Below are 24006 nucleotides of genomic sequence, written 5' to 3' on the forward strand. Positions count from 1 at the left end.
CTTTTTTAAAGATCCTACCTCCAAATACAGTCACATTCGGAGGTACTAGAAATTAGGACTTCAACATATGAATTCCAGGGGAACACAATCCAGCCAAAAGAGAAGAAGCATGCTTAATCTTAAAACTCATGAAATATATTTAAGAAACTGGTTAAATAAACCTAAAATAAATACCAACAGGCCATTAGGGATTAGGAAAAGTCCCACAATATAATGGATAATTCACCAAAATATCACCAAAGTCAGTAAGGATGAAGCAAGAATTGTGCAACAAAGAGCCAGAAAAAACTGTAAGTGGAGTGAGTTATATTACAAATTTGGGAGATTTTAAGAGAAGCAGATAGCCGGTATAGAATACATATCATAGACTAAACCGTATTGACCCCATAATGCAAAGATACTCCAACTATGGTCCAAAGACTCCCAAGGTCCCCAACATCCTGTCTTTTCTAACCATATATCTGCAGGAAGCCAGATTTTCTTCATATACGTAACCAAAACAATAAATCACAACATATTAAATGTAAAAACAAATAGGAAAATCCAGTTATCGTTTATTAAACAAATCACTGGGGTGTCCGGGTGGCTCAGTCAGTTAAGCATCTGACTTCGGCTAAGGTCATGACTCACAGTTTGTGAGTTCAAGTCTGACATCAGGTGAGCACGAGCCCTGCTTCTGGTGATGAGTCCTGCTTCTCCCTCTCTCGCTGTCCCTCGATTCTCTCTCAATTAAAAAAAAAAAAAAATCACTTAAAGGATTTGCAGAGGGGCACCTGGGTGGATCAGCTGATTAAGCACCCGACTTTGGCCCAGGTCATGATCTTGCGGTTCAGTTTGTGTGTTCAAGCCCTGAGTCGGGATCTGTGCTAAGCACTTGCTCAGAGCCTGGAGCCTGCTTCAGATTTTGTGTCACCCTCTCTCTGACCCTCCTCAGTTCATGCTCTAACTCTCTCTCTCTTAAAAATAAACAAACACTTAAAAATGTTTTTTAATAAATAAATAAAAGGATTTGCAGAAATTTGAAAGCAATGTCACTCTTCTCACAAATTTCTCTGTTTTGGTTAACAGTTGCTTTTCATTAAAATGTTATTTATATTAACAAGTAATGGGTTTATTGTTAAATGAGTTAGTAACTACTTGAATATTTATCAATTTTAATTTCTGATATGATAAATACTGGAAGATATACCCATATAAACCAAAGCCTTTTGGATTCTCAATAATTGAAGATGTTATGGGAGCCTGAGAACAGAAAGTGTAAGAAAAAAAGTCTTTTCATAATGATAAGTTCATCAAAAGCACATTATAAACCTAAGTACTTATGTTATTATGTTAACAACATAGCTCCAAAATACATTTTAAAAATGGTAAAAATTCAAAGAAAAATAGGATACTTAAAAAATGAGAGAGATTACGACATACCTTCCTCAACAATTAATAAAAACAAGTAGACAAAAAAATCAGTTAAAGATAAAAAATTGAACATTATCAACCAATGTGACCTGAGGAGATTTACAGAACATTCTATCCAACTGCAACAAAATATATTTTGTTCTCAAGTGTACATAAAACATTTACCAAGAGAGAGTATATTCCAGATTATGAAACAATTCTTAATAAATGTGAAAAGACTTGTATCATATTTTCTTCTACTATAGAATTAAATTAGAAATCAATAGCCAGAAAGATCCTTTGAAAATCTTGAAATATTTCCAAATAGTCCTGAGCCAGGAAAGAAACAAAAAACGAGAACCGGAAATTATTTTGAGCTGAATGAAAATGATGGCACAACGCATCTACATTTATGAGATGGGAAACTCTATTTCAAGGGAAATTTATAGGCCTAAAACACCTATATTAGAAAAGACAAAAGGCTCTCAATAACCTCAGCTTTTACTTTTAAAAAGGATAAAAGACAAGTAAATTAACTCCAAGGAACAGAAAAGGAAAAGAAAAAATCTATACAAAATAAAAATCAACAGAAACCAGAAAAACAGTACAGAAAATTAATGAAACCAAACGCTGATGACTTTTTTAGAAGATCAATGAAATTCATAAATTAGCCATACTAATCAGTTTAAAAACAAAGAAGAAACCAATTAAGAATATCAAGAATGAGATGTGACATCACTACAGTGTCTTCAAATATTAAAAGGATAAGGAAATGTTATTAACACCTGTATGCAAATGAATGACAACTTAGGTGAAATGGCCAAATTCCTGGAAAAAGACAAAGCTTACTCAAGAAGAAACAGATAAAGAGAACAACCCAGTATCTACTAAAGATACTAAACAAGGGTGCCTGGGCGGCTCAGTCAGTTAAGCATCTGACTCTTGATTTCGGCTCAGGTCATGATGTCACGGTTCATGAATTCTAGCCCCAAGTCAGGCTCCTCACTGATAGCGCTTAGAGCCTGTTTAGAATTCTCTTGCACCCTCTCTCTCACTCCCTACCCACTCTGCTCAGGCCCACATGTGAGCTTTCTCTCTTTCTCAAAATAAATAAATAAATAAACTAAAAAAAAAAAAAAATTCAGAGCAGGGGTGGGGGGAGCACCTGAATGGCTCTGTTAAGCATCCGACTTCAGCTCAAGTCATGATCTCGCAGTTTGTAACTTGGAGCCCTGCACTGGGCTCTGTGCTGACAGCTCAAAGCCTGGAGCCTGCTTCTCCTTCTGCCCTTTCCCTGCTTGTGATCTCTCTCTCTCTGTCTCTCAAAAATAAATTAAACATTAAAAAATATTTTTACTTTAATTTTTTTAAAGGTATTAAATATATAGTTAAAAGTTCCCTGCCAAGAAAAACTCCAGGCCCAATGGCTTCACTGGTAAGTTCTACCAAACATTTAAAAGAGAGTACGGATCAATTCTACATACACTTTTCCATAAAAGTGAAGAGAAGGGAACACTGCCCAATATATTTGTAAGACTAGCATACTGACACCAAAAGCAGCCAAAGACATTACAAGAAAACTATAGACCAATAACTCGAGAGCATAGAAGCAAAAGTTCTTAACAAAATTTTAGTAAATGAAGTCTAACAATCTATGTAATAGAGAATATATGGTGGTCTAGTGAAGTTTATCCCAGGAAAGCAAGGCCATTTAAACATTCAAAAAAAAGATCATTTCAACAACACTGAAAAAGCATCTGACAAAATCCATCATCCACTCCTAATAAGAACTCTCAGCAAACTGCACCTTTATAAGGCAACTTCCTCAATCTCATAAAGCATGTTTCTGAAAAAGCTACCAACTGTAATCATAAATGTGAAAAACAGAATGATTTCCACTAAGATAAAAACAAGACAACAATGTCCACTTTCACTATGCCTATCCAATGTTTTCTTGAAGCTTCAAACTAGTGCAGTAAGGCAAGAAAAAAAAAAGTAAAGAAAAGAAAAGGGGGAAGGGAGGAAAAATAGAGGGAAGAAGTAAAACTAAAACTGTATTTACAAATAACATAATTTTCTGTAAAGAAAATATAACGGAATCTATGCAATCACTACCCTAACTATTAAGTGACTTTAACAAGGATACAAAGTAAATATACAAGTGCCAAATGCATTTCTGTACCTACGAGCAAAAATATGAACAATCAAGCAAAGAGTATAAAAATAACACCATCTATAATAGCATAAAAATACTCTGGAATAAATGTGACCAAAGATGAACAAGGCTTAAAACACTAAAATCTACAGAAAGCACATAAAAAGATGCTTAACATCATTAATAATTACTAGGGAAATGGAAATTAAAACCTCAATATTAGAATGGCTAAAACACCTATTAAAATGACTAAAACTAAAAAGAGTGACCAGAGCAAGTGCTGGTAAGGATGTGAGGAAACTGAAACTCACCTTCAGTGTTGGTAGGAAGATGAAATGTTATAATCATTTTGGAAACAATTTAGGTATAAATTTGGTTATAAAGTTAAACAGATATCTACCATGTTACCTATCCATTCCACTCTAAACATATTTAAATTATGAAAAAGAAATAAAAATATATGGCCATATAAAAACTTGTACACAAATGTTCACGTAAGTTTTACTTGTAATAGGCAAACCAAAAAAAATCCAGATGTTCATCAACATCTAAATGGATAAACAAAATGTGGAACAATGAAATAGTACTCAGCAATAAAAAAGAAGTGAACTATTTTCATATACAACATGGATGAATCTCAAAATAATTATGCTGAAAGAAGCCAGACAAAAAACAATATGTATCATATAATTCCATTTATATAAAATTCTAGAAAATGTAAACTAATCCACAGTGACAGCCTGAGGACAGGGGAAAGAAAGGTGGGATAACAAAGAAGTATGAAAAAATGGGGCGGGGGGGGAATGTTCATTATCTTGAATGTGTTGATGATCTCTTGGGTAATATGTGTATGAAAATTTATAAAATTCTATGCTTTAATTATGTGCAATTTATTTTACTTCTCAAAAATAGGCTTTTACAGTAGGGTAACTGGCAATGACTACACAACAGTGTGAATATACTTAATGCCAATGAACTATACACTAAATAATGGTTAAAATGGTAAACTTTAAGTTATGTATATGTTACCACAAAAACAAAAATTTTTTTTAAAAAGTGGGTTTACTGAATTCGAAGCTGAAGCCAGAAGTGATAATAACTACAGTTAGTAAGATAAGTAAGGAATTCGTATTTCCAGGCTATCTACTTCTTTGACTATGCTACTTCTATCCTGCCAGCTGATTAAATATGAATTTAAAGCCTTTTTTAAGCTCTTACCTGTGAGATATGATTGATGGAAGACTCCATTCTCCGAAGCTGAGAGGCTTGGATATCCAGCAATTGGAGTACATTGTTGGCCAATGCATTTATTTGATAAGCAACACTAGCTAGGGATTGGGTTGTGTAGGCTTTGGTCTCTTCTAAAGCTTTTCTCTTGTCTGCAGCCTGAAAATAAGAACAAAAACAATCAATACTTAGTTAGGTTAATATTCATTAAACATATATTCTACAGAAAAGGAGAGTTATAATGATATTTTTTAACAGAAAGGCTCAACTGAATCAAAAAACTTATCAGAGCAGTCTGATGATAGTCTCAGGACACTGACAAGGCCATGGCAGAAATCCCTATCTGTCGGGTGGAATCCATGATCTCTTGGCAGCCAATCCACTGAGGCATCTGGCTGGCTCAGTTGGTTAAGCATCCAACTTCAACTCAGGTCAGGATGTGAATTTGAGCCCCACATGGAGCCCACATCGGATCCTCTGTCTCCCTCTCTCTGCCCCCAGCCCCACTCACATGCACATACTATCAAAAATAAACATTAAAAAAAATTTTTTTTAAGGAGCCACAAAGTGACTGTGATCAGAGATACACATTACAGCCCCTCAACCACCAATTTATCACATTACATCTTTAGAACATTCTGCCAGCCCCAAGCTCCCAACTCATGTTGAGAGGTTAGCTAAACTAGAATATTGCTGCCTCGGCATCCATTTTGTGTGGCTAAGTGGCCTACAGGGGCCTTAGACTGACACTAGCTCTTCATGCCCGAGATAACAGCCCTCAGGGTCACAAGTAAATTTAAGTTCCTTATATAATGCTCCAAACCCACCTTGTGATAAATAATCTCTCCTGTCTCCCACTCCTTCCCCTTTTGTGCCCCCTTAGATAAGACCACCTTGGAGCTTATCAAAACCTTGCTGTTTTGGATTTTAATTAACCAATCCAGATTTAACCTGGGAATCTCAACGCAATCCACCTGAGGACCCTAATAAAGGGCTGTGCCCCGAGTCCTGCTGCTCACTCGCTGTATATATCCTGCACTGAACTTCTCCCTGTGTCCCCTGGAGACATTATACTGTGTACTCCCAGGACCTGTGAATAATAAACTTCTCTATTTCACTTTCTCTTGCAGTCCTTTGTTGAACCTCAGCTCACCAACCAGGGTCTCTACTTAACAAATGTTTAACAAAAAATTCCAACACCTGCCAATAGACTAAATACAGACTAAATCCATTAACCACATCAGAATTCCAACCTCCCTGTTATCCCTGTTATCCACTATGACCATGTCTCTCATCTTCACAAAAACCACTGTGAATCTCATAACAATCCTTTACCCACCTGTTCTTCCCAAACTCCTGTAAGTAACTCAGAATCTGGTGATGAGAAAAGTTCAGAGACAAAGTTCACAAAGCTAAGTTCAAAGACAAGCAATAAACTCTGTGTAGCAGGGTGGGGGCAGCAACTTAGATTACAAAGTGTAAATATCATTAATATATAATCTAAATATGAAGAAAAAGGCTAAGAATCAATTTTAAAAAACAGTTCTAACAATTCACAAAAACAGACAATATAACCGCTTTTTACCATTTGAAAAGACATTGAACTACATTCACTATAAAAAAGTAATGCAAATGCAAACCAATATGAGATACTATTTCTCACCTACCCATTTGCCGAACATCTAAAAGTCTGACAAGGTACTCTGCAAAGTTGTGCGGAAAGATCCTCTGATAACAGAGCAAAATTACATATCGATTTTCTTTTTACTATCCCAGTAATCTCATTTTAGGAATCTATCTCAAAGAATCACTGGCAAAAATACATACACTGTTATTCATATTTGCACTATTTGTAAAAGACTAACTCACAAACTGTGAGATCATGACCTGAGCTGAAATCAAGAGTTAGATGCTTAACTGACTGAGCCACCCAAGTGCCCTGATCATTCTTAAGGCTTTTTGTCTTCCTATCCTGAAGACAAAAATAATTGAAAGAGAAAAGAAACCCTGAAACTGTTTTCAATCATTTTATTGCTGATGGTAGTTTCAGAATTATTCTGAGATGCTTATTTGTGCAGTGTGAGATGAAGCAAGTCATTATATGTTCATGTCATTGAGAAGTTAGATTTTGGCATGGTTCACAAGACTCTCTTGATGTAAAAAGAAGGTTTAAGAACAAAAGTTTAAAAAAAAAAAAAACAAGGTTTTGGATTTAAATTCAAAGCATCAGTTCAAACTCAATTTGTATTGTATCATATCATATATCAATATCCTACCTCTGTCCAACGAAACAGCCTAACTGTAAAACATGGTGACTATAACTGGTAACACCATATTATATACCTTAAATCTGCTAAGAAAGTAGAACTTAAAAGTTCTTACAAAAAAAAAAAAAAAGATAACTATGTTAGGTGACAGATATGTTCATTAGATATGAGGAATCCTTCTCAATGTGTATGTACATCACACTATCAAGACATCCACTTTAAATATATTACAAATTTATTTGCCAATTACACCTAAATAAAGATGGGGGGGTAAGAAAAGGCTTAAAAATAACTAACATCCATGGAAAACTATTTATTATTCAGATTATGATCTCTAATACCACTTCCAAGCCAACTACAAGTCTAGGACCTGAAATGTACCAAGAGGCACTATGTGTATTGCAAGGCATGTGAAGCCAAGGCTACTCTAGGGTCATGTGAAAAGTACTCAGGAATCAAGTGGAATAAGCTGCCACGGGCCACATCAATGAAGATAGTAACTACAATGGAATGAAACACATGAAATGTTTAAATATGAGTTTGTAACAATATTAAAATTTATTTTTTAATTTTTTTTAAGTAATCTCTATGCCTAACATGGAGTTCGAAATCACAGCCCCATGATCAAGAGTTCATGCTCCCCTAGAACCAATTAAGCCATCCAGGTACCCCTAAAAAAATTTTTTTTAAAGGTCATTGACCAGTTTGGGAGGATGTTAGGGACCATCACGGGAGGGTAGGAGCGTGTCAGCTTTATTAAAATATGAAATGCATAAAATTAAAAATTTTATGTATACACTTCAGTGTGTATTGATAAATGTGTACAGTAGCAATAACCACCATCCTAAGAACACTTCTCTCATATACTTTACAGTCAACTCCCTTCATATATTCTGGACTCCGGAAACCACTGATTTCCCTTTGTCACTACAGTTTTTGCCTGTTCTAGAGTTTCATATAAATAGAATCAAAAGTATGTATAGTCTTTTGTGTGTGGCCTCTTGAAATTCATCCTTTTTTTTTTTTTTCTTTTAATGTTTTATTTATTTCTAGGAGAGAGAGAGAGACAGCGTGAGCAGGGGAGGGTCAGAGAGAGAGGGAGTCACAGACTGAAACAGGTTCCAGGCTCTGAGCTGGCAGTCAGCACAGAGCCCGACGCGGGGCTCGAACCCACGAACTGCGAGATCATGACCCAAGCGAAAGTCGGACACTTAACCGACTAAGCCACCCAGGCGCCCCGAAATTCATCCTTGTACTGCTAAGCAGTATTCCATTATTTGGATTTACCATGATGTGTTTATTCATCAGCTGATAGATATGCGGTTTGCTTCCAGTTTGGGATGACTAAAACTGCTATAAATATCTGATTCCAGGTCTTTGTGTGTTTTCATTATGTATTCATTCCTCCTGGGTAATACCGACGTAATACCTAAGAGCAGAACTACTAAGTCAATGGTAAATGAAGTTTCTGTTTAACATTATGAGAAACTGCTAGGCTATTTTCCAAAGTAGCAGTACTATTTCGTATTCCCAGTAGCAATATATGTGAGTTCTAGTTTCTCCACATCCTTGACAACATTTGGTATGGTCAGTCTCTTTAATTTTATTAGTGGTCTTAATTTCAACTTCCCTAGTTAAGTTATGACTCTGAACATCACTTCAAATGCTTGTGTACTATCCATTTCTTCAATGAAGTATTCAAATCTTTTGCCACTTTTAACTGGTTTGTTTACATTATTACTGAGCTGTACATATATGCATATATGTGGCAAAATATATAGACTAAATACAAGTCTTTTATCAGATATGGTTTATAAATACTTCTTCTAGTCATGTAGCCTGCCTTTTCATTATTTTAAGTCTTTCAAAGAAAAAAATACTTTTCTTTTGATGAAGCCCAATTTACCAATATTTTTCTATTTCATGATTTTTATGTCCTATTTTAAAAAATCTTTGCCAACCCCAAGGTCACTAAGATTTCCCCCATATTTTCCTCCAGAAATGAAGGAAAGAAGTTTTATAATTTTTGTCCTTACATTTGATAGAGCTATGATCTATTTCATATTAACTTTCTGCATGAGGTGTAAATTAGAGTAATAATCAAAATTATTTTCTTATATATAGATATCCAATTGTTCCAGCATCATTGGTTGAAAAGATTACCCTTTTCAATTTTTTTTTTTTTAATGTTTTATTTCTGAGAGCCAGCGAGAGAGCGCGAGCAGGGGAGGGTCAGAGAGAGGGGGAGACACAGAATCTGAAACAGGCTCCAGGCTCTGAGCTGGCTGTCAGCACAGAGCCAGACACAGGGCTCGAACCTATGAATCGTGAGATCATGACCTGAGCCGAAGTCGGATGCTTAACCCACTGAGCCACCCAGGTGCCCCAAAAGATCACCCTTTTCTTCGATGAACTATCTTGGCACTTACTCAAAAATCAATTGACTGTATATATGTGGCTCTACTTCTGAGCCCTCTTTTGGGTTCCACTGATATATCTGTTGATCTTCATTTAGCACTATACTGTATTGATTACTACAGCTTTAATAATTCTTGAAGACAGGTACTAAGGTCCCCCAGAGTTGTTTTCCTTTTTCAAGACTGTTATGGATATTTCTAAGTCTTTTGCACTTTCATGTAAATTTTATTTTTTTTCACTGATTTCATGTAAATTTTAGAATCATTTTGTCCATTTCCACAAAAGAGTCCACTAAAAATTTGACAGGGATTGTACTGAATCTAGAAATCAATTTGGAGAAAACTGCTATCTTAACAACACTGCATCTTCCAGTTGTGAACACAATAACCCTCTCCTAGTACATAAGTCTTCTAAAAAACTTCACTGAGAGAATTTAAAGTTTCTGTATACCATCTGCAAACATTTTGTTAAATTTATCCTTATGTACTTCATACTTTTAATGTTTATTGGTTTTGAGAGGAAAGCTGGGGAGGGGCACAGAGAGAGGGAGAGAGAGAATCCCAAGCAAGCTCCACACTGACACTGTGGAGCCCAACATGGAGCTCAAACCCCACAAATTATGAGATCATGACCTGAGTCAAAAACAAGAGTCAGATACCAACCAACCGAGCCACCCAGGTGCCCCACGTATTTCATATTTTTTATGCTATTTTGAATGATACTGTTTTTATCAATTCAATTGCCAATTATTCATTGCAAGCTTACGGAAATAAATTGATTTCTGAATACTGACCTTGGAATCATGCAACATTGCTAAATTCATTTATTTGCTGCAGTTGTTTTTGTAGATTTCATAGGCTATTGTACGTAGACAATCATGAAAGTTGATTTTACTTCTTACTTTCCAATCTGTATATCTTCTTTTACTTGTTCTACTGCACTGGCTTTTGGGGCATCTGACCTTTATAAAGATATATGCCCTTTATGAAGCTAAGGAAGTGCCTTCTATTCTTAGTACGTTTAAAACTAGATTTAATCTTGAATGATACTTTTCACTCATCCACTGAATCCTAGAGTTTCATCTGCCTTTTGTTTTGTTTTCAGTATACAAGTTGCACACTTTTCTCTCACAAGAGTAAGAGACTACTAGCTTTGCATTATCTATTCTCCCTTCCTCCAGAGCACATAATTATACTTCATTTCTCAGCTTCCCTAACTGCATGGTCATACAACTAAATATTGCCAATGCAGTGATAACAGAAATGGGCGTCACTTCCAGGCCTAGACACAGAAACCTCTCATGCAAGTTCCAACGCAACTGTTAGGGTAAAATGTAGTCCCTACCAAAACAACAGAGTTGTGTCTAATAGAAACTATTTCACACTTCCATCTTTAATTTAAATTTAAATTAAAATTAAGTGAAATTTAAAAATTCATTTTTTCCAACTAGCCACATTTTCAAGCACTCAATACCTACATGTGGTTTGCCATGACTTTATTGAAGACACAGGTCCAGTCAGTTAATTTCCTCTACAGACCACTGAATTTAAAAGTAAAGCCTGCACCAGAATTGCTATTGTTGCTTACTTCAGATTTGTAAGTTGGTAGTATCCAACAGTTGGTCTCCTTTTTTTATATACTTTAACTGCATCAGTACCAACAGCTTTAGTACATTCCAAGTATCAAACAAAATGGATTATAAACTAGAAGACAAACAGGCAGCGTTTCTCCAATGAACTAAAACAGACATTGATAATTATATATGGCTGTCTTCCTTGCAAAATTTAAAAACTCTTAACTAATCACTCTAGAAGCTGACATGTGATATGAAACCCATTTGCCATCCCTGTCTTATGCCACTGATGAAGTATGCTTAAAATGCAAATAAATATGTTCAGCTTTAAAAGAAAAAGTTAATTATTTAAAAGAGCTAAACTCAAAATAAACAATGTAGCCGAGAATTAAACAGGAAATTCCTTAGATAACTGAATTTTTTTAAGAGCCCATACATAAAACTAGCTCTCTTCTTCCTTCCTTATCTACCTGTGGAAATCAAGCTTTACTGAGTCAGGATCTGCTAGCTGGAGTAAAGAACATTTTCAAGTCTGTGTAAGTCCCTCAAGGTGACTACACAGGAAAAGTAATCTCTTTTTTTCACTCCCTAAAGTGGAAATTACTAATTATAAGCAAACTCTCTCATATCTATAAGTTTATCTTCAATTGTATTTCCTCTCCCTCATTTTCTCAACCTTCATCTACTACCACAACAAAAACTTTTCTCCTTCTCTTTATCTCATGTAAATACTTGAATCCTAAGAGACACAGAACCTTGTCATGACTATGCTTAAAAACAAATGCACTCTAAATAAAAAACAAATCCTATATAGTTTTTGAATGTTTGCCTGTTTTTAACAGAAAAATACCCCAAAAAAAGAGAAAAATGTAAATGAAAAAAATGTATCATGGTCTCATCATTCAAATAGACCATGTTAACATTTTAATGTACTTTCTTCCAAGTCTCTCAGTGTCTGTATGCAAGAATGTAAAATCTGACATTATACCCTCCAATGACATGTCCTGCTTTTTTGTTAATTGATGTACTATGGAAATTTCCCCATGGCATATTCTTCCTGAGCGTCCTTTTCAAAAAATTTTTTCAACTGCTTCATGGTTATGGCAGTAACCTGTTTGTTGCCTACTTGCCTCATTTTAAGCTGATTTTAATCAGAGCATCAATATATTGAGCCCTGTGAAAAAATCAAATTCAAATCCAACTTCTTCTAAGTGATCAAACAAGAGATGACATTATTTAATAGCTGTAGGCATTCAGAGGACAACATGTACAGTACAAAACATGTACAATTACTCTTCCCCTGAGTAATTGTTAATATACATACAAGTAGAAAGAACTATATGATAACCCCATATACCTATCCTTCAACTTCAGTATCATATTTAGTTTTAGAAATTCACATTTTACTTGGTTTTATAATGCCTGCTAAAATTTGTATCTGAAATACATGAAAAATTAATGTTCACTTATTTTTTTAATGTTTTATTTATTTCTGAGAGAAAAAAAAAGAGAGACAGCGTGAGCAAGGGAGGGTCAGAGAGAGAGGGAGATACAGAATCCAAAACAGGCTCCAGACTCTGAGCTGGCTGTCAGTACAGAGCCCGACAAGGAGCTCAAACCCATGAATCATGAGATCATGACCTGAGCCGAAGTCAGACGCTCAACCGACTGAGCCACCCAGGTGCCCCAATGTTTACTTATTTTTTAAATGAACTCAGAATGCTTTTCTCATAACGTTATCTTAAAAACTGGATCACCCGGATGGCTCAGTCAGGCGTCTGACTTCGGCTTAGGTCATTATCTCACAGTTCGTGGGTTCAAGCCCCGTGTCAGGATCTGTACTAACAGCTCAGACTCTGGAGCCTGCTTTGAATTCTGTGTCTTCCTTTCTCTCTGCCCCTCCCCCGCTTATGTTCTGTCTGTCTCTGTCCCCCCTCCCAAAACTAAACATTAAAAAAACACAATTTTTTAAAAAGTATATTAAAAATTAAGTATCTATTAAATGGACGTTTTAATCTTATGAAATAAGCACCAAAACACCAATACTGTCATTTTGTTCTAGCTCTACCTTAAATCCGTTTTCTTCACGCACTAGGCATTAAGTACATATTTATTTATATTATGTTTAATAAAACTAATCATTTTCTTCCAACTCTTCATAGTAACATGTCAACAGTACACTTAAGTTCCAAATACAAGTCTGTAGGCTAATGTTCCAAGTACTATTCTAGGGGCACTTGCACGATTCAGTTGGTTAAGCATCTCTTAATTAATCAGCTCAGATCATGATCTCACAGTTCATGGGTTCAAAGCCTGTACTGAACTCTACACTGACAGTGCGGCACCTGCTTGGGATTCTCTCTCTCACACTCTCTTCTGCCCCTTCCCCGCTTGTTCTCTCTCTCTCAAATTAAATAAACATTTAAAATAAAAACATTTTTAAGTACTTTTCTAGGGGGACTCGGGTGGCTCAATGGGGTAAGCATCAGACTCTTGATTTTAGCTCTGGTCATGATCTCATGGTTCATGAGTTCAAGCCCCATGTCAGGCTCTGTCCTGGGAGCAGGGGGCCTGCATGGGATTCATTCTCTCTCTCCCTCTCTCTCTACCCCTCCCCTGCTCATGTTCTCTCTCAAAATAAACAAACATTCAAAAAACAAAAAGTGTCATACGGAGGAAGGACGCTACTTCATTAAAAGATGTCTATATGGGAGTGCCTGGGTAGCTCAGTCAGTTAAGAGTCCCACCTCGGCTCAGGTCATGATCTCCCAGTTTGTGAGTCTGAACCTCACATCAGGCTCGGTGCTGACAGCTCAGAGCCTGGAGCTGCTTCAGATTCTGTTTCTCCCCCTCTCTATGCCCCTCCCCTGCTCATGCTCCCTCTGTCTCTCTCTCTCAAAAAATAATAAATGTTAAATAAATTAAAATAAGTCCTATACGGAAAACACAGCCTATACCTAAATACATATGCTATCGAATGCTGTAAGTAACATTTCAAAATAATAATATGACTTGAAATAAAACATTCCCTTTCTCACTTTGAAATCTTCCTGAAAGTCTGCCAAGAGGACTTGAAAATAATTTGCTTTCTTTGAAAAGCAATTAATTTCACTCTGCCCTAACTGCAAGCGGTTTAATGACCCTGCTTATTAGGTAACAAATAGTGGTCTCATGCACTAATAAAAAGGTTTCTGCCATCTTGCTTTTATGTCTTTACCTTTCTTCCCCTCTTTCTAGAAATGTCGTCACATCATTTCCTTTAATAACTTCTTTCTCCCTTTTTCTTTTTTTAAAAACTTTTAACTCACCCCTACTCCAAACTTCCCAGGAACTTTTCCAAAGTCAGTATTTTCCCCCACAAAATATTTTAAATGTTTTAAATACGGTTTTTTCCAATTACTTAATGGAAGCAATTTCATGGCAATCCAATAAAAAATAACCTAAATCTACAAAAAAAAAAATACTCTACTTCAATGATTCCAATAAACCAGATAGTGTTAGATGCACCATTTTTATTTAATGACTAAGGGAAAAAAAGCGAATTAAATTGTCAGAATGCTTTCTTAGGAAGAATTACATTATACTTATAGAAAATGCTTTTTCAGATTTATTTAGGTAGACTCTTTGTAGGTCAGTCTTAATTGTAAAGAAAGTAATAAAATCGGCTAGAAAATTCATATTCAAAGTTATCCAAATTCCAAGAACCAAAAAAACAAAAAACAAAACCCTTTTGTATGAGCCAAAATCTAACCAGATTTTACACAGCTATTGTCATGTCTATCTAGTTTCCTTAAAACTCGAACAACCTGGGGTGCCTGGGCTGCTCAGTCAGTTGGGCATTCGACTTCGGCTCAGGTCATGATCACACGGTTCGTGGGTTCAAGCCCTGCGTCAGGCTCTGTGCTGACAGCTCAGAGCCTGGAGCCTGTTTCAGATTCTGTGTCTCCCTCTCTCTGACCCTCCCCTGATCACACTGTCTCTGTCTCTCAGAAATAAATAAAAACATTTTTTAAACAATTCAAAAAACCTTAACCCTTCAACCCTGACCTTTTTTTATGCTCAAGACAGGTATTTTAAAACTCCAGGGGCCTCTGGGTGGCTCAGTAGGTTAAGCATCCAACTCTGACTTTGACTCAAGTCATGATCTCACAGTTCATGGGTCTGAGCCCCGCATGGGGCTCCATGCCAACAGTGCAGAGCCTGCTTGGGATTCTCTCTCTCCTTCTCTCTAAAGAAATAAATTAAAAAAAAAAAAAAAAGAGAGAAGAAAAAAGAAAAAGAAATCCACACTGGTTGTCTTAAGAAAGTCCTACAAGCTGGATTTGTCTGATTATTTACTTAGAACTATATTCTGATTAAACAAAGTGGCAAGAATACCATATAAGCAATGCTGTGAACTTCCCACTGCAGGTAACACAATATTTTAAGATAAGACTCTCCCATTATTTCCAGAATTTTCTTCCAAGCTGCTGACACCAATTCTGCAAATTCTGATACTATCTTAATCTTACCAGAAGCTGTTGCCCCCCAAATTTTCTTAAGGCAAAACCCAGGACTCTATTCTTTCCTCAAATAGTCCTTAAATGATTTGTTAACAGGTTTCAATAAACCAGTTAAACCACCAGCAAAAACAGCTAAGTTCACACAAGTACAGACAATGACTACTGCTCTGGCTAAAAGCTTTTTAATTGTAAAATGCATCCCAATTTCCAAAATGTTAAAATGTGGGGATGAGGAGGAAGTTTCTTAAACTGATCAAATACAGTAACACTTCTTGGTGTAAGGGCCCTTAAAAAAAAAAAAAGTATGTTAATACTAATAGTAAAAAGCTTAAAATGTGAGTTTTATGTACCAAAAAATACACAAAACAAAACATCTACTTTACTAAAGGGCAGCCTAAGGTTTGGTTGGTTTGAGACTTAAGAAACTTTCAAGGAAAAATCCATAATCATTTTGTGGAAAGGATGAGGAGGAAAAAGAGCACATGAACTAAATGCTGGTTCATCACTGACAAATAAACCTAGTAAGCATGGAGTCATGGGGATTAGGGTATGCATAAACTCAAACACCCAGCTAGCATTGAAAGGATATTTTTTCTAACACAATTCCCATTCTAATGAAAGTGAAAAGTAAATAAAAACAAACTCTACCAGATTATGGCAAATATCCAGCGAAAAGAACAAACTGTTTGCCTAACAATTCGGGTTGTGATCTAACTACTGTAAGCCTAAACACAGATCCTCCTACCATCTCCCACTGACGCAACTGCTAACAGACCTAAGAGATTCCACCAAAATCTAGAGGAAGTTTCTGTACCTATCATATCACACAGTTCTGATGGTTAAGGAATGAAAGTTGTGGAACACTCATCTTTAATTTAAGAGGTAACACAATCAACAGCTAGTATACTCATTATATAAAATTCAAAATTCAACTCTAATAATACAGAATATATTTTTAGGAGCGTCTGGGTGGCTCAGTCATTTGAGAGTTTGACTCTCGATTTTGGCTCAGGTCATTATCTCACAGTTCGTGAGATAGAGACCCACATGGGGCTCCATATTAAGCATAGAACCTGATTAAGATTCTCTATCCTACCTTTCTCTCTGCCCCTCCCCCACATGCACTCATGCACTATCTCCCTCTCCCTCTCTCAAAATAAACATAAAAAAGAAAAAAAAGATTATCTTTAAACCTTCACAAGTTAATTTATATCCCCAGGGCATTTCCAATAACTAAATCATCAGACTCTGGGGCGCCTGGGTGGCTTAGTCGGTTAAGCGTCCGACTTTCGCTTAGGTCATGATCTCGCGGTGCGTGGGTTCGAGCCCCGCGTCAGGCTCTGTGCTGACTGCCAGCTCAGAGCCTGGAGCCTGTTTTAGTCTGTGACTCCCTCTCTCTCTGACCCTCCCCTGCTCACGCTGTCTCTCTCTCTCTCTCCTAGAAATAAATAAAACATTAAAAAAAATAAAATAAAATAAAATAATCAGACTCTGAAATTTTAAGTTTTGCCATAATTATAGCCTAAATCAATGACATTCATCCCAGACTAATTCCTTTACCAACCTGTACTATACTACAAAACTTATATTTTTAAAAACATAATTAATGCAAAACCTGTAAAAACCCAGTTTTCAAAAGAGTAACTATTTTTTAAAAATTTTTTTAATGTTTATTTATTTTTGAGAAACTCACAGACCACAAGCAGGGGAGGACCAAAGAGAGAAGCAGACACAGAATCTGAAGCAAGCTCTAGGCTCTGAGCTGTCAGCCCAGAGTCTGACGAAAGGCTTGAACACACAAGCCCGGGAAATCATGACCTGAGCCGAAGCTGGACACTTAACCGACTGAGCCACTCAGGTGTCCGTAAAAGAGCAACTACATTTATACACAGAATTAGTTACACGTTCAAGCATTATTGACAGAATATATTTCATACTTAGTCTGAGACACTAGCTTCCTTCCACGTTATTAACTATCTTCCCATATGATCTTCTTTCTTTTTTAAATTTTTTAATGTTTTATTCATTTCTGAGAGAGAGAGAGAGAGAGAGAGCGCGCGAGCGAGCACGCAGGGGAGGGTCAGAGAGAGAGGGAGACACAGAATCCGAAGCAAGCTCCAGGATCTGAGCTAGCCGTCAGCACAGAGCCCGACGTGGAGCTCGAACCCACGAACCGTGAGATCATGACCTGAGCTGAAGTCAGACGCTTAACCCACTGAGCCACCCAGGCGCCCCGATCTTCTTTCTTCTTAAAAGAATTGAAATGAGAGAGGAAGTGGGTGGGGTGATAGGTTAAATAGGTGATGGAGACTAAGGAGTTCACTTGCGATGAGCACCAGGTATTGTATGGAAGTCTTGAATCACGTGAAACTAATATTACACTGTACGTTAACCAACTGGATTTTTTTTTAATGTTTATTTTTCAGAGAGAGACAGAGTGTGAGCGGGGAAGAGGCAGAAAGAAAGGGAGACACAGAATCTGAAGACAGCTCCAGGCTCTGAGCTGTGAGCACAAACAACACCATGAGGCTTTAACTCACATATGAAATCATAAGCTGAGCCAAAGTTGAATGCTTAACTGACTGAGCCACCCAGACACCCCTGTAATGTTTTTTAATGTTTATTAATTTTGAGACAGACAACAAGGGCGTATGGAGGGTGGGGGAGAGAGAGAGAGAGAGAGAGAGAGAGAGAGGAGAGAAAGAATCCCAAGCAAAATCCAAGCTGACAGCTAATGGAATTTAAATAAAATTTAAATTTAAATAAAAATTTAAAAAAATTTTGATTTAAACTGAAAGAACCATGATGACCGAGCATGTAGGCTGGGCAAGCACTTTCACACACTGCTAGAGGGTGCAATCAGACAAGTATAACAACTCTCTAAAATGCATATATTCTTGGGGCACCTGGGTGGCTCAAGACTCTTGATCTCAACTCAGATCTTTATCTCAGGGTTGTGAGCTCAAGCCCCGCACTGGGCTCCTCACTGGGCATGAAGCCTAACTTAAAAATAAAATAAAAATACTGGGGCGCCTGGGTGGCTCAGTTGGTTAAGCATCTGACTTCAGCTCAGGTCATGGTTTCCTAGTTCATGGGTTCAAGCCCCACGTTAGGCTCTGTGCTCACAGCTCAGAGCCTGGAGCCTGTTTCAAATTCTGTGTCTCCCTCTCTCTCTGACCCTTCCTTGCTCACACTGTCTCTCTCTCTCTTTCTCTCAGAAATAAAACATTAAAAAATTTTAAAATAAAATAAAAATATAAAAAATGCATATATTCTTCACTTCTAGAAATTTACCCAAAAGAAATAAAAGGTTAAGTGCCAATGAGGCTCCTGACCAGCTCGGCTGATTAAGTGTTTGACTTCGGCTCAGGTCATGATCTCACGGTTCATGGGTTCAGGCCCCACATTAGGGTCTCTGCTGTCAGCACAGGGCCCACTTCAGATCCCCTGTCTCCCTCTCTGCCCTTCCCCCACTTGTGCCCTCTGTCTTTCAAAAATAAACAAACAGTAAAAATTTTTTTAAAAAGGTCAAGCGCCAAAACAAAATTATATGCTCAAGGGTGTCCACACCACCTTTGTCTGTAACAGCAAAAAAAAAAAAAAAAAAGGAAAAAATAGAAATAATCTAAATGGCCAATGACAAGCGATAAAAAAATTCATATACTAGAATGCCATGTATTCAATAAAAATGATAGGTACTTACCAACAAGTAATGTGTATTAAGACAGGATTCAAGCTGGGAAACAAAGCCAGCTCTTTCTCTTAAACTTAGAGAATAAGAAATTAATTACAGGGGTGCCTTGGGTGGCTCAGTTGGGTTAAGCATCCAACTTTCAATTTCAGCTTGAGTCAAGATCTCACAGTTCATGCTGTCAGGGCAGAGCCAGCTTGGGATTCTCTCTCTTCCTCTATCACTCTGCCCCTCCCTTGTTTGTGTGCTCTCGCGCTCGCTCGCTCTCTCTCTCTCTCTCTCAAAATAAATAAACATAAAAAAAGAAATTAATTACAGAATTTTATGTCACGCAATTATAGGGACAGTTGCAGAGGTCGAGATAGTCCACAAGGCAAGTGGGAGGATGAGAGTCATCAGTCAATTTGAGAAGCCAACCATGCCCAGCTGCAGAAATGGGACTGCAAAAGAAATGCTCCTGGAGAGATCTGGAAAACTATGCTTCTGTTAGGTCTCGTATCAGGTGAAGGGCCTCATGCCACACTGTTGACCAAACTGTCAGTAATCAGGAAAAAAGAGCTAGATGCAGAACAAAGGAAACCAAGATCAAGCTGTAACCCACCAACACCTCTGTGCCTCTTACTACATCTAACCAGAGAAACCTTTAGAGGTTAATGAATGCTGCTTATAAATTCTCTCCTGGCCAATTCTAACCCACAACCATACAGGGAAGGAATCATACTGTAGAACTAGGAGATAGATAGTTCCGGCTTAAGTAAACTGACATAGTACAAACCACCACAGTACTCTCTAACAATACAGTATATGTACCAATCTCTTTCATTGTATTTAAATCCTGAATAAAGACAATAGCAAAAATACGCTTTAGTCTAACATAATACAATCATCCGCATACTACCAAGATGCTATCTCCCTAAAAGAGAATGCGAAGTCTACTTTCTCTTTGAGTAATGTTCATTCCTTTTCTAGCTGGCTTTGTTGTACTTCCCCTCTGATATCCTATAACTTAAATACTGAAATGCTAGGTTAACTACTTAACCTAGTATTTAACTTAGTATTAACTAAGTATAACCTAAAATTAACTTAGGTTAACACATCTTAAGTTAAATACAGGAGAATTGGAGACAGAGGAGAAAAAGAATTGATTATACATACACAAATATTAAGGTACAGAACAAATATTCATAAATACTACAGTTTTCATTCTGTAACTGGTCATGAGGTCACAGCTGGCATTTATAATTTTCTTCTATTGTCTACTACATATTCCATTTGCCCTCCGCAATCATTTCATCTGCTTGGCTGGTGTGCTGACTCAAACCATTGCCCTTAGCAGCCCTGCCTGTACTGGACTGTTATCATATTGTTAACTTTTATCATAGGTCATGGAAGTGCCAAAAAGCACTCCAGATGATCTCCTGCATTCCACACATACTCCTCTTCACCCTCACTGTGTAGCAGCAACCCAATTTCCACTCGGGAGTCAGGCTCAATCACCCTAACCAATCCAGTAATCTTCTGCTTTGTCTATAAATTCACTGGTATGAGAAAGCTGAAGTGGTCAGGTGTTCAACTGCCAGTCCAACAGGACCAATACTGCTTTTCCCAGTAAAAGCACTCCTCTCTTTGGGAATAAGAACTCAAAACTAGTATACCCAGAGTTGTGAGAAAGGAAGCAGAAATTCTGCTAGGAATAATGGTGAGGAGTTCATTCACTCTATGTCAACCTCTTGATTCCCTAACTATAAATGCTAGCTACCAAAGAAATACCACTACACTGGTATTTCTACACTTGTGGCTGATTCAGAGACTGGAACCACATTTTAGAGAGCATTACCACAGCACTGCAAAGAACTGCCACCAGCTGGTGAAGTGAGTTTTCAAAGAACATTCCAGGGTCGTATTAGTTCAGCTGCTTCAGGGTAGTGGGGAACATGGTAAGATCAGGAATTCCATGAGCATGAGCCCAGTGCCACATTTCACCTGCTGTAAAATGAGTTGACTGATCAAAAGTAAGTGATATGAAATACCAGAGGAATGGTGCTATCTCAGGGATTCAGTGTTAGCTCTCTCCAACTAGCAAGGTGGTCATTCAGCAGCAGTGGTAGCCAGGTTGGTCTTGGTGAATAGAAGTCCATATTATTAAGCATATGCACAACCTCCAGCCTGCCACCCTGACATCATTTTCATGAGGCCACTGAGCAAGGATAGAGGTGGCTGGGGAAAGAGACTAGAATCCAAAGGTTACACCTTGTCCACTTGATTACGGAGATTCTCCTCTGTTGAGGTTACTCTTTGATGGGCATTCACAATGAACACAAATATCACCTAATATCCATTCAGAAGCATATCTATGTATCGATTCCCCATACTTTCAATTATGTTCTTTCCAGGTCCATAATTAGTAAGCCCAACAATTGCTACTGCCATGGACCTACATCTCTAACCATCTCTCTTTCCAGGCAAAATAAATAAGTGCATTGCTCAAAATTCTACCCATCAGGAGAATCTCCCTTCACCACTGCCCTTCTGGGTCACCCCCGAGTGTGGCTACAGTGTTATAAATATCCATCTTTGGGTGATACCAGCATATGATGTAAAACCATCTGTAAACTCAGCCTAAGATTTTTCTTCTTCAGTCAACTGAAACTCCATGAGACCACAGGTATGGGTTCAGAGTAAAGAAGCAAAGATGTTGGGGTATGAACCATAAGAAAAGGTATATATATTCAGGAAAAAGCAGGTTACAAATGATTATATATCTGTTTTTTAAGAGAAGTGTGTATATTTACACACACTCAAAAATATACCAATATATTAATATATCAATATATTAGTAGTTATCCCTGGGTAAGGAGATACAGGTGATTTTTAATATTCTTTGTATTTTTTCTGTATCCAATTTTTTTCAATGATCATTACTTCAATAATCAGAAAGATATTATTATTTTTTACTTAGAGAATTCTCCTTATTAATCTTAATGGGAAAAAAAAAAACAGAATATATATCTGTGTATATAGTGTGACCTAATTTTGCTTGGTATAATTATATACCTATACAAACTTACTCACCAGATATTGAGAGGAGATACATCATCATATTAACAGATGGATTATAAACGATTTGTGTTTTCATCGTTATCCTCTTCTGGACTTTCCAAATGTTCTATAATAACCATGTAACACTTTTACTGCAACCAGCTTGCAAACAGCAGGAAACTAAAAGTAATGCTACTAACACCTCATTACCACCACCACCAAATAGGAGAACAGAAAGAACCTGAATCCTTGATAATACTAAAGAATTTACCAACCCTGGGACAATCCTACCTTGGAATTTCCTGTGATATAAAATAATAAATGTTCCACATTGTTGAAGCCTGAGTTGTTCATTACCTATAGCCAAATGCATCCTTAAAGATTTAATTTTTATATGGGAGAGGGGCAGAGTAAGTTCCAAAAAACAGGTTTTGGTTACACTTGAAAGTAGCAAACTAATATTTCTAGTCATATAGACAAAAAAACCTATTAGGGTAACTCCCAAATTACCAAAGTCATTTCCTAAACTAGTCGACTAATTTACGGCTGATTATGTTACTCATTAAATGTTATCTGAGAAATCAGTCTAGTTTGCCCTTCCCACAAGGCAATTATATTTTAATATGTATTAGTCTGCTCAGGCTGCCATAACAAAATGTTGATTGGCTTCAACAACAGAAATTTATTTTCTTACAGCTCTAAAGGCTAGAAAATTCAAGATCAGCATTCTGTTTCTGATGAGAGGGCTCTTCCTGGCTTACAGAGGACCAACTTTTCATTATGTCCTCATATGGTGGAGAGAGACTGATCTCTGGTGTCTCTTCCTCTTTTAAAACACCAGTTCTATCAGAGCTACACCCTACAATCTCATTTAATCTTAATCACCTCCTTGAAGGCCCTATCTCTAATACAGTCACAAGAAGGGGTGAGGGTTGGGGCTTCAACATATAAATTTGGGGTAAGGGGCCATAAATTCAATTCCTCAAACATCAGAAAACAGAACAATCTCACAAATAACCAGAATAAACTTTTTCTTAGTTTGTTTATTTTGAGAGAGAGAGAGAGAGAGAGAGAGAGAAGAGGGTGCACGCAAAAGCTGGGGAAAGGCAGAGAAAGAATTCCAAGCAGGCTCCACACTATCAGCACAGAGTCAGATGCTGGGCGAAGCCGTGAACCGTGAGATCATGACCTGAGCCAAAAATCAAGAGTTGGACACTTAACTGACTAAGCCACCCTAGGAGCTCCCAAAATATACTCTTGATAATAATACTATTAACAGCTATATATTTATGTTCCAAAGCACTTCCACATAGTAAACTAAGCAGACTCCCTGGTTTCAAAGATAAGGACAATATATAAAGCTCAGAGATACTAGTTTGTCCAAAGATCTTCTAACTAGTAAATGAAGGAGCTAGGACTAGAACCCAGGTCTGCATCTTAGTCCAATAGTCTTTACACGGCTCTCACTCTTGTCGTATGTACTTAAGGGACTGAAATTTTATTTAACCTACTATTCTGAACATCTGAAGCAGCTTGAGGGTCAGAAAGGAGAAGGGCAAAGAGCAAAAAACAGAGTTCAAAGCAGAATGTAATGGGCAACAAGAACATCAGGCTGGAGGTGAGCAAGCTTTAGTAGTCAGCAGGCCCAATGGGGAAATACAAGACTAGAAAAAACCTACAAGGCCCTTGAGGAATTTGGAATTCACCCTGAGGCTAAGGGATCCACTGAAGGATTTTCAAGA

General features: G+C 37.2%; 1 protein-coding gene across 9 annotated transcripts in view; it reads right to left on the bottom strand.

Moving 5' to 3' along the window:
• ABI1 (abl interactor 1) overlaps positions 1-24006 on the bottom strand; it is a 130209-nt gene that overhangs the window by 74324 nt on the left and 31879 nt on the right. For all 9 annotated transcript variants that reach the window (XM_039220518.1, XM_039220517.1, XM_039220516.1 and 6 more), the window contains exon 2: positions 4766-4933. In XM_039220518.1, the coding sequence (XP_039076449.1) occupies positions 4766-4933 (168 nt within the window). The remainder of the gene's footprint in view (positions 1-4765; positions 4934-24006) is intronic.

Source organism: Hyaena hyaena, unplaced genomic scaffold (assembly GCF_003009895.1).
Source record: "Hyaena hyaena isolate Hyena2069 unplaced genomic scaffold, ASM300989v1 scaffold_896, whole genome shotgun sequence".
In the NCBI taxonomy this organism is placed as follows: domain Eukaryota; kingdom Metazoa; phylum Chordata; class Mammalia; order Carnivora; family Hyaenidae; genus Hyaena; species Hyaena hyaena.